Source organism: Amblyraja radiata, chromosome 6, assembly GCF_010909765.2.
Source record: "Amblyraja radiata isolate CabotCenter1 chromosome 6, sAmbRad1.1.pri, whole genome shotgun sequence".
NCBI lineage: Eukaryota > Metazoa > Chordata > Chondrichthyes > Rajiformes > Rajidae > Amblyraja > Amblyraja radiata.
The window spans coordinates 43393729-43405696 of record NC_045961.1 but is presented as its reverse complement, the minus strand read 5'-3'; the positions used below and the strand labels follow the sequence as shown (position 1 = coordinate 43405696).

The 11968-nt window shown below is 41.4% G+C and overlaps 1 protein-coding gene across 6 annotated transcripts in view; it reads right to left on the bottom strand.

The window, feature by feature from the left end:
• The window catches only part of lims1 (LIM zinc finger domain containing 1), a 118778-nt gene that overhangs the window by 3045 nt on the left and 103765 nt on the right, over positions 1-11968 (bottom strand). For 4 of the 6 annotated variants that reach the window (XM_033022636.1, XM_033022638.1, XM_033022635.1 and 1 more), the window contains exons 7-10: positions 9787-9879; positions 8337-8385; positions 7647-7722; positions 7310-7487 (exon numbers count right to left, since the gene is read on the bottom strand). In XM_033022636.1, coding sequence (XP_032878527.1) covers positions 7340-7487; positions 7647-7722; positions 8337-8385; positions 9787-9879 — 366 coding nt within the window. In that variant the 3' untranslated portion in view covers positions 7310-7339. The remainder of the gene's footprint in view (positions 1-7309; positions 7488-7646; positions 7723-8336; positions 8386-9786; positions 9880-11968) is intronic. The other 2 variants (XM_033022637.1, XM_033022634.1) reach the window with 1 other exon arrangement.

Sequence of the window (11968 nt, the reverse complement as noted above, 5' to 3'; positions counted from 1 at the left end):
CTAAATTTTCTTCCTCTTTGCTTTATCTATTGTACATGAGTTTGACTTGATTGTATTTATGTAAATGTAATAGGAACATAGATAAAATAGGTGTAGGAGTAGGCCATTCAATAGGATTATGGCTGATCATCCAAAATCAGTACACACTTCCTGCTTTTTCTCCATATCCATTGATTCACTTAGCCCTAAGAGCTAAATCTAAATCTCTCTTGAAAACATCCAGTGAATTGGCCTCCACTGCTTTCAGTGGCAGAGAATTCCACAGATTCACAATTCTCTGGGTGAAAAAGCTTTTCCTCATCTCAGTCCTAAATGGCCTACCCCTTATTCTTAAACTGTGACCCCTGGTTCTGGACTCCCCCAACTCCGGGACCATTTTTCCTGCATCTATCTAGCCTGTCCAATCCCTTAAGAATTTTATGTTTCTATAAGATATCCTCTCATCCTTCTAAATTCCAGTGATTACAAGCCCAGTCAACCCGTTCTTCATCATAATCATATTTTATTAGCCAAGTATGTTTTGCAACATACGAGGAATTTGATTTGCCATACAGTCATCATACCAATAAAAAGCAACAAAACATGCAAAATACATTTTAACATAAACATCCACCACAGTGACTCCTCCACATTCCTCACTGTAATGGAAGGTAAAAAAAGTTCAATCTCTTCCCTTCTTTGTTCTCCCGCAGTCGGGGGCCTCGAGCCCTCCGTTGACGGGATGACTTTGGCTCCCGTAACCGGCGGTCGGGCACTCCGCCGGGGGGATCAAGCTCCCGCATCGGGGGGGATCTCAGCTCCCCCACACCAGGCGATTTGACCCCGGGTCTGAGCTGGTTGAACCTCTTGCGACTTAAGCTTCCCGACATCTCTACCCGAGACTGCGAGCTCCTCGATGGTGAAATCCGCAGGCTGCGGTTGGAGCGTTGATCCCAGGCAAGGGATCGCAGGCTCCAATGGTAAGTCCACGGCCCTGCAGCGGGGCTCAAAGTCAGTCTTGAGCAAGGCCGCCAGCTCCATGATGTTAGGCCGCAGTGCGACCAGAGATACGATCCGGAAAACAATCGCATCTCCAGCAAGGTAAGAGATTGAACAAAAAGTTTTCCCCGACCCCAACCCCCCCCCCATAAAACAAACCAGAGAACATATACTTTTAAAACACACTAAAAATAACAAAAAGACAGACCCTTGGCGAGGCTGCCATCGCTGATGGCGCCACACGGTGGAATATATGTCAGTCATACAGTGCATTCAGTAGAGCTAATAGGACTTGACGTTTCAATCCCTGTAACAAGTCGGCACTCTTGCTATTTGCAGTGGGATTGGAGTGGTGAAAGGTAGGGTAGGTACGTCATCGGGGTCATCAGGTGGACACCCTCCTTCTTTGACGTTTCATTGATAAGTCCACATCTCCAGAGGGTACCTGGCGTCCCAGTTACACCCCCCTCAATTCCATACCCTCCTGTCTTCATCTTGCAGCCCAATTGTTGTCTCTCCTTTTGATCCAATTCAATTGCTGCTTATTTCTGCAGAATTTGATAATGATTTGATTGCTTGTTGGAGGGAGCGACCCCTCACCCCCATTTTCTTTAATAGCCTGGTCATAGATGTAGCAACAAATCCCCTGCATCCCACTTCAACAGGGAAAATCTTGGTCTTCCAGCCATTTTGGGAAGCTTCAGTTGCCAGTTCAGAGTACTTAGTCTTTTTCCTCTCACAAGCTTCTTCAACACCATCTTCCCATGGAACTGTTAATTCCACAATGTAGCCAACTTGGCTGTTGTGGACAACAGGACCATGTCTGGCCGGAGTGTTGTAGCCACAATGTCTGGGGGAAACACAAGCCTTTTTTCTAAGTCCACTTCCATTTTCCAATCCCGAGCAGGCTGCAGAATGCTTGCATCCATTGATGTTATCTGGTGCTCTGGAGGTTGGCCTGCTGGTACAAATGTTGTGAAGTGGACATTTCCTGCCAATGTTGTTGGGGAAGCATTTGTGATAATTCGCCTCTGTTCAAGGATTGATGCCAGCTGTATGAGAACTTAGTTATGCCGTCAAGTGTAACGCCCTTGGCCGAGGCTCATAGTGCATCCTGTTAAAATGTGCCTTAGCGATGCAGGTGCTTGGCAAAGGGAGCAAGCGGGGTCTTCTCCGAACCACTGCTTCAGGTTCTGGGGTGATGGTAGAACATCATAAGTGGCTCTGATGACAAAACTTAGCCGAGATCCTTCTATTTGCCAGAAGTCACGCAAGAGTTTCCTCTTTTCCAGGCTCTCCCAGTTAGTCCATTGGCCCTGCTTGGCCATTGAGACGGCCTTGGCATGTCGCTCTGCCGCCTCCCGTCTTCTCACCTCCTCCACCACGAGCCGTCTTTTCTGCACTGATGTTGCCTTGTGCCATTGAGGAGCTTTTGCGACGAGCCCAAGCCCGGCTCTCCCGTGTTGGACTTGGCCAACCACATCCCGGAAATGAAGAGCAGACTTAGTAGCAATGTTACAAAATTTTGAGATTTTAAAAATCAAGTCTGTAATTTATCCCATCAGATAAAGCATAAAAATAAGTTTAATTTGACACCTAATTCACTTTCATATCTCAAGTATTTAAAAAGTTATGGCCATTTTCATACTGGGAAATGAGCATCTTGTTCCCTATTGATTTTCTATGGAGATAACAAAAAAGCTGTGATCGTGAACAGTCAAAAGCCCATAACTTTCTTAAAAATTAAGAGAACTGAATGAAATTTTCAGTTATCATAGATTGAAGCATTCTGAAACAAATATAAAATAATCTTACTTGGATGACCTGAAATTAAAGCATATAATTAGTTAGTTACCTAATTGTAGCTAATTTCAGACTTCAATTACTAGATCTAAACATCTATCCATTTCTTAATAAATGATTAACATTTTTAAATAGCCTAAATGTCCAAATAATATTCACAAATAATTCACAATAAAACATGATTTTTAAATCTCATTTACATTAATTTATAGGCCAAATGGAAGGAATTTAGTGTTTAATTGCTGTAAATAAATGCCCATTTAAATCAGCTTTCCAGTGGGTCCCTGTGGAACGCGCTGGTTTAGAACGTTCACATTGCGGTAGATTTGTGCCTCAAATGCCGAGAAAAATACTGCGCGATATAATGGGCCCAAATTGAGCTACTCGCAATATTAAACTTAGTATAAATGGATCTTTAGAAGCCCTTTTTAATGTAAAAATATACAACCTAACGTCTGCTATTTGCTTTATGAGACCCTGCGGTCGCTGGCGGTCGCGGGTTTAGAGATTGATTTTTAAACTACTATAACTATTATTCAAGGCCTTTAAACCTAATAATAGCTTTTGCGACGGGGTCTTCCAGCGATTTTTCGTTAATAATTAACTAGGCTGAACATTTTCGATTGGAACAGCTTAGAGAAAATCGCGTTTTAAACCCGCCCCCTCTAAACGGCGCCAAAATCGCGCGCACCCTCAGCAGCAGATCTTCAACGACGCTTCAGGTAGGCTTTGCAACATACCTAGACTTAGCACTCTGAACGGCTTCAGATGGGGTCCACTTCCTCCCCGTTGCCACACGGGGGGCACCTGTTTGAATAACAGTATCTTCAGATTCAGTGAGGGTCATGACCAACCTTGCTTTAGTGTATTTGAACTCTTCCACAAGTCCTGCAATGGGTAATTCCAATTTGCCACTCCCGTACAGTCCGACAGCACTTAAGCATCGTGGAAGTCCAAGCCACTGTTTCACATGTGTGCTGATCATTCTTTCCAGCTTTTCCACTTTGTTGATGGGGGTTTCATACATATTTAAAGGCCACATGATTCTTGGTAGAATGCCAAATTGGAAGCACCACAGCTTGAGTTTTCCTGGGAGCAAGGTCTTGTTGATGCGAGCTATGTGCATGATGGTATCCTTTTTCAGTTGTTCAAACTGCTCGGGTGTCCTTGAGCTTTGCATCATACCACCGGCCCAAACTCTTCACTGGCATTTCTGAAACAGTTGGAACAAGTATTCCGTCAATATGAAATCTTTGATCCTTGACTTGACCTTTGACAATGGAGATGCTTCTGCACTTGCTGGGTTTAATCTTCATCCTTGCCCATGTGATGTTTTGAGGGCGTTTGTCCAGAAGTCTCTTGGTGCAGGGGATAGTTGTTATTAATGTTGTTATATCGTCCATATAGGCTCGTACCAGTGGCAATCGCTGACCACACTGTAGCCGTTTTCCTCCCACAACCCATTTTGATGCTCTGATAATGAGCTCTATTGCCATAGTGAAGGCCAATGGGGAGATGGTGCACCCGCCATGATGCCCACTTCCAGTGGTTGCCACGCTGTGATAAAGTCTGATGTTGTGAGACAAAATTGCAGATCCTGGAAGTAGTTTTTTTACCAGATTTGTTATTACTGCAGGTACCTGAAATAATTCAAAAGCAGTCCACAGTAGCGAATGAGGAACTGATCCACAGGCGTTGGCCAGATCGAGGAACAAGACATGCAGATTATTTTGTTCAAAAGGGAAATGCAGATGCTGGAATATCGAAGGTACACAAAATTGCTGGGGAAACTCAGCGGGTGCAGCAGCATCTATGGAGTGAAGGAAATAGGCGACGTTTCGGGCCTGAAGAAGGGTTTCGGCCCGAAACGTCGCCTATTTCCTTCGCTCCATAGATGCTGCTGCACCCGCTGAGTTTCCCCAGCAATTTTGTGTACCATGCAGATTATTTTGTTCTTTCTTAGCAGTCTGGATTTGATGCCATATGATGTTGGTGTGTTCAAGGCATCCTGAGAAGCCTGCTATGCCAGCCTTTTGGATTGACGTATCAATGAAATGGTTTTGTTTCAGATACTTTGTAAGTCTTTTCGCCACCACACTGAAAAAGGTCTTGCCCTCTATGTTCAGAAGGTTTATTTGCCGAAACTGTTCGATGGTGGAAGAATTTTTTTCTTTTGGGATCAGCTCTTCACCAGGCTTTGGGGATGACTTCCTTTTCCCACGCAACCCTCAGGTTCCTCCAGAGGAATTTCAGAATATCTGGGGCATTCTTGTAGACACAATATGGAACAACATTAGGGCCTGGTGCAGAGGCCGTTCTTGTCTTCCTCACTACTTTCTTTACCTCACTCAGCTTGGGAGGGCTGATGTCAAATGGATGTTGTGGGGGTGAGATTGGTGGGATGTCAGCAGGGACAAAAATCGGTTCATCTTTTAACTCATCAGTGTGGATGGTTCTGATGTGTCCTTCAACCTCCTTTTTTGACGCTTTCAGGGATCCACTTTTTTTTGTGTGAAAATGCCTTTCACAAACTTAAAGGGATCTTTGTAGATCTGTTCTTGCTTTTTCCTTCTTTTTGCGTTGTTTCCTTAAATTCTCCGCTGGGACCTTGTCAAAGGCTTGTGGGACTTTGTCAAAGGCTTTTTGAAAGTCCAGATTCACATCCCCTGGCTCTCCCTTATTCATTCTACTTGTTACATCCTCAAAACATTTCAGAAGATTAGTCAAGTGTGATTTTCCCTTCATAAATCCATGCTGACTTTGACCAATCCTGTCACTGCTTTCCAAATGCACTGCTATTACATCTTTAATAATTGACTCAAGCATCTTCCCCACTAACTGGTATATAATTCCTGGTTTTCTCTCTCCCTCCTTTCTTAAAAAGTAGGATTACATTAGCTACCCTCCAGTCCACAGGAACTGATCCAGAGTCTATAGAACATTGGAAAATGATCTGTTTGGAAAGCCTGCAAAACAAAGCTTTTCACTGTACCTCTGAACATGTGACCATAATAAACCTAAACTTAAACCTTTTTAACCTCGTATAATCCAAAGACTTTTTGAGATACAGTGGGGAAACAGGCCTTTCGGCCCACCAAAGTGAGTGCCCACGCTCATCCCATACATTAGCACTATCCTACACACTAGGGGCAATTGACAGAGGCCAATTAACCTACAAACCTGCACGTTTTGTGTGTGGGAGGAAACTAGAGCGCCCAGAGAAAACCCACACGGTCACAGGGAGAATAATAATAATAATAATGGATGGGATTTATATAGCGCCTTTCTAATACTCAAGGCGCTTTACACAGATTTACTCCACACAGATGGCACCCGTAGTCTAGATTGAACCTGGGTCTCTTGCGCTGTAAGGCAGCAGCACTACCGTTGCGCCACTCAGCAATGCCAAAGTATTTCACTTGGTAGATTTTGATCCAATATAAAATATGTCCCTTGAACATGGATAATAATTCAGATTGTTGATGTGGCTCCTGGGCTACGAATTTCTATTCCCATCAACACAAAAGCAGTGACCAACATTATGATGGAAGCAACTTGTCTAGTAGATAATAAGGAAGCCTTGATATCAGAAAACATTCTACTATTTTTTAGAATACTGCAATATGACTAAAATTAATCAAGTTGGGGGTTAAAGACTACCACGGTAGCATGTGGGCACAGTTTTGTTTGTGGCTTGTCAAACTCAACTTTCAAGCTCACCCAGGTGTTGACATGCTTCTGACTTAAGATTTCTTGTCCTTCAAAAGCATCAAGTAGTTAACATTGATGTGCAGAAATAGAATAAATGAATGAGTAGGAGGAATCACAGAGGGGGAGCAGCGAGAGAGGATGTTGCAATGAGAGCTAGCATAGATACATTTGTTAGAATTGTGGTCTGGAGTACTGGAATGTTTGAGTTAGAAAGGTTTTCAACAAATATAATTTGACTTGAGATAGGTCGCAGGAATATTACTAAAGAGGACTGGTCAACAAAGGTACTGAATAAATATTAGGGAAGGTGACCAAAAATCTTAAGAAAAGCTTTAAAGGAAAATAATTTAAGAGAGTTTGAGGAAAGGAATGTCAGAGACTAGAGCTCAACCAGATGAAGGCCCGGCTCCAAGGAGGAGATTTCAAATACTGCACAAGCCAAAATTAGAGGAGTGCAGAAAATTGAAGATTGTAGGGCTGGAGCAGAGGTCCTAACAGTAGGGAAGGGCGAATCTGTGAAGCTATGCAAGAGGGAGAATCAGAAAATCAATTTATTGAGTGGTTAGATTGGGCTTTTGATGGACAGGATGCAAATGTGGTTCAAAGAGTAGGAAGATGTAAGTGGGACTTTGGTAGAGTCATGGGCCTCAGACTGTTGGCCACAGAACAGAAGTGTGGATGATTGTTCCAGAAGCAGATGATCTTGAGCAGATGAAGAGACAGACACAGTTACAGAAGTAGGCCAAAGAAAATATGAGGAGCCAACAACACGAAAACGATGAATGAAACACAACAGATGGGAATTAAAGATACTAACCAAAGGTAGAAGAGAAGAGACAGACATTCCTTACAGGCAGATATCCATCCCTTTTTTCTTTTTCTGTTTGTCTTTTGCATCCCTTTCCCGTTTAGCAAGTCGCCGTTTTAACTCTTCAGGCAATCGTTCATAACAGTGTTTACAGACTGGTTTCAGATCAATTTCAACAAATTTGTCTCTTCAGCAAACAGAGAGGATAGGAAAGGATAGAACAGAGAGAGTAATGCACGAACAATGAAGATATAGAACTACACACAAAAAAACCTGCTTTTCAAATAGTAATTTCTTTAGAAATGAAGATCAGAAAGAGGCTGATAACCTAAATTAAAGTACTTACTTAAGTGTCAACTTGGTGTTGCAAGTTGAACAGGCAAAACAGTTGACACACCAAGCTTTATTCAAAGCAGATACCACTGTACAGGAGGAAAGAAAGTATACAGTTAATCACGATGCTAGTTCATCTCCCTTCAGGAGCATTTACCCCTTTGGCCGATCAGAGGTAGAGTATTTTAGAGTTGAACAATGTTTTAACATTTAACATAGAAAGGAATTCAGAGAACTGTACAAGTTTTTGGACTGTCAAATTTTCAATGACGGATGAATGAGCTTCTGGGAAAAAAGAGACCATGTGGCGCCATCTTGTGGCCAAGCCACTTGTTCTAGAACCTTCGTGATCTGGGCCGTTGGTGAGATTAGAGAAGAAAGGAGTTGAAGGTTGACTGGTGTGCTCTCGAACGACGGCAAGGATTTTGGTTAAATATTTACTGAATGCGCATGAGTACCGGGGCTGTATCTATTAATAAAGGAACATAGTGTGTACAACCAAAACAATTTATGCTATACAAAAAGTATTTGAATATTTTGATTTCATTTTTTAAATTCTAAAAAGCACTCTTTATTGATGGTATTATTTTACTAAAGCTGCATCAGAATAAAAAACAAAGACAATTATTGGAATATTATATGTAGGTGTTACATGCATACCATCATAAATATTTGAATAACTACAAAGTGCCATATAACTTACCATCACCTTCAATCACACGGTTACAGTGGTAGCAAACATCACCGAATAGCTGAAAATATAATTGCACGTTGTTCAAAGTGTACTTACATCAAAAGGTACAAATTTAAGAGAACGTAACGCTTTCAGCAATCTTTTCAACTGAACTATTCAGTGGGGATCAAAATTATTTTCGGAATTAATAGGACTCAGTTGTAGCATTCAACTCCAAAACATTGATGCAAGTTAAAACTCATCTCCCAAACTTTAAGATGTTACTTTGCTGTAGGCGTTGTTCTTTCCGATGCGTTAAAAGTGAAGCCAAAAAAACCCATAGGGTAATTTATAGGACTCTCTCACTATCTTGGACAATAATCATTCCACACTGCATGTTGGACTAAATTTCAGGAAGCAGTTGCCTGATAATCTGACCTTCACCACCATTACCCTGCACTTGATACATGTCAGGCTGAATGGAGAGTAGTCTCAAGCGTTGTATCGTGAAATCCTACTCATCTACTGAAGCGGGCCATCTAATGCTGAAGAATGGTCTCAACCCGAAAGGTCATGTGCTCCAGGAATGCTGCCTGACCCAATGAGTTACTCCAGCACTGTGACCGTTTCTTTAGACTTTAGAGATACAGCATGGAAACAGGCCCTTCAGCCCACTGAGTCTGCACCAACCAGCAATCTACTAGTACACTAGTCTACACACTGGGGATAATTTACAGAAGCCTACAAATCTGCACATCTTTGGAGTGTGGGAGGAAACTGGAGCACCCGGAGAAAACCCACACGGTCACAGGGAGAACGTACAAACTCCGTACAGACAGCAGTTTTTTCTCTGCGCCATTTGTCTAATGACTTAGCAGTCTGAGGCATTTAAATATATTTGGAATAATTTTTAAGTTTAAATTAAAAGCACATTAAACCAAAAGCAGTGAATAATTAAAAACATTCAAATTATGTAAAATAACTTGAAGAGCCAATGACCAGCAATGGAGCAGTAGGTCGAAGTCAGCACCTCTCACTTGCGTGTTTGACTGCATTGTCCAGTGTCCAAGTGATGAGATAAATACAAACAGTCAAAATAGCTGTAAGTTTCCTTTGGAGGTTCTGGTCATCAGGATGACGATTAACTATTTAATTATGCCATCATGGCTTGCAGCGTGCATATCTTCTGCTAACTTATAAAACAAAATAATGCTGAACCTTGAAATGCAAACTTTACCTTCCTTTTAAATGGTGTATGGTTAAAAAACTACTACTGGGGTTTCAGAACATAAAAAGCAGTCCATTTCTACAATGTAAGCAAATAATTTTGAACAGCTTAGACTCACAACATTAGACATGTTACATTTTTTTAAATTCTCTGTTCCCAAATGAAAAATGGTAACCAAATGTATAAATGTAAAACGCAGACTAAAATTGTCAAACAATAATCAAATTATTGTTAAATGTATTCCTGGTTTACCTGATTATAGTGTGTTTCACAATAAGCCAATCCCTTCCTTTCATAGTGACGATGACCCAAAAAAGGTTTCTCACACTTGGCGCATACAAAATGCTGGAAATACAGTAGATGGTAACATATTCAGTTTTAGTGAACCTTCCTTTCAGAAATAAACCAGCATCAAATTTTCCAGCAGTCAATCAATGCAAAATGGAATGACCAAGAACCGAAGCAAACATGAATTGTTCAGGGGCAATTACGTAAACCAAAGTTACACGCTGCATTTCAGATTTTATTTTCTTATTGTTGCAAATGAAAATTTTACATGCCAAAATAAAAAAACTTGGATATCTTGGAAATCCCCTCCTCCCCCCCAAAAAGACATGGTCAAAATCTCATCTTTTTTTTAAGTTGGTGACTCACTTGTTAGAAGGGTATATATAGAATGGCCAAGTTGCAGTGCTTCTTAAATTCATTTCCAGAGACACACCGGCAAACACAAAATAATATCATCTTTGGAAATGTTCACTTCTTTTATTACGATTTTATCTTGTTTCTCAGGAACACTGAGAAAATAACGCTCACGTGTCCACTATCCTGCACCACCACAATTATCCACCTAACTGTTGGTGAGTTTTGTACCCGAGTACTTAAGAGGTTGTGTACTAAGTGCTGTTCCAGCAACTGTGGATACACCAAAATCAGAAATAACTCCAAAATATTTGCAACGTGAGACAAGATTATTAAGCAGCAATGAAAACAAAGGCTTAGGCACTGCTATTAGGGTATCTGCCACAAAAAATATTAGAATATTTAGAATAATTAAATTTCTCATTTATGCACAACTTCTATGGCTACATTAAAGAATGTGCTGGCATTGAAAATGTAATTGCTGGAAAATATCTTTCCTGCAAGTTTAAAGTTCAGTAGTAATATGGTCCCCTTTATGGCCTGCAATCTTTATTATATTTGCATATATCGCATTCTATCCTTAAAATTTGAAATGGAATAGGATAATCACATTTCATTGGTGCCACAAACAGACTGGGATAGAAACATAGAAAATAGGTGCAGGAGGAGGCCATTCGGCCCTTCGAGCCAGCACTGGCATTCATTGTGATCATGGCTGATCGTCTCCATTCAATAACCCGTGCCCCTATAGCTCTATCTAACTCTCTCTAAATCCATCCAGTGATTTGGCCTCCACTGCCCCCTGTCGCAGGGAATTTCATAATTTCACAACTCTCTGGGTGAATACGTTTTTTCTCACCTCAGTCCTAAATGGCCTCCCCTTTATTCTGAGACTGTGGCCCCTGGTTCTGGACTCGCCCAACATTGGGAACATTTTTCCTGCATCTAGCCTGTCCAGTCCTTTTATAATTTTATATGTTTCTATAAGATCCCCCTCATCCTTCTAAACGTCAGTGAATACAAGCCTAGTCTTTTCAATCTTTCCTCATATGACAGTCCCACCATCCCAGGGATCAATCTCGTGAACCTACACTGCACTGCCTCAATCACAAGGATGTCCTTCCTCAAATTAGGAGACCAAAACTGTACACAATACTCCAGATGTGGTCTGACCAGAGCCCTATACAGAGCAGAAGAACCTCTCTACTCCTATACTGAAATCCTTTTGTTATGAAGGCCAACATTCCATTAGCTTTCTTCACTGCCTGCTGTACCTGCAAGCCAACTTTCAGTGACCAGTGTACAAGGACGCCCAGGTCTCGCTGTACCTACCCCTTACCTAACCTAACCCCATTGAGATAGGGTCTCCCAAGCCACACTTAGCCAGTGGGACAGTTTTTTTCTGCTACCAAATTGGACCATTTCTGAAGGGAGGCGTCTGATATTACAAAAGTATATATGAATTAATTGGTCTTTACTGCTCCACTGTAAAAAACTGAAAACAAATTATTGAGTTGGAAAAAGTATTTGAGGTTTGGTAGGAAGTGTTGAAAAAAGGATAGTGAGGGAGGAGGCATGATGCTGGATAGGGTTGGGGAGATAATTGCATTGTAGGAATTTGCGAAAAGATTAATGGGGGGTGTTTTTGAGACGTCTGCAAAGGAATTTGACAGGTAACTTACTGGTCGGAACATGAGGAATGGGGTACAAGAACAATAGACAGTTAAACAACATACCTACCTCATTAATCTGTCAAATATTACAATTTATAATATTACAAAGGACCAAATCT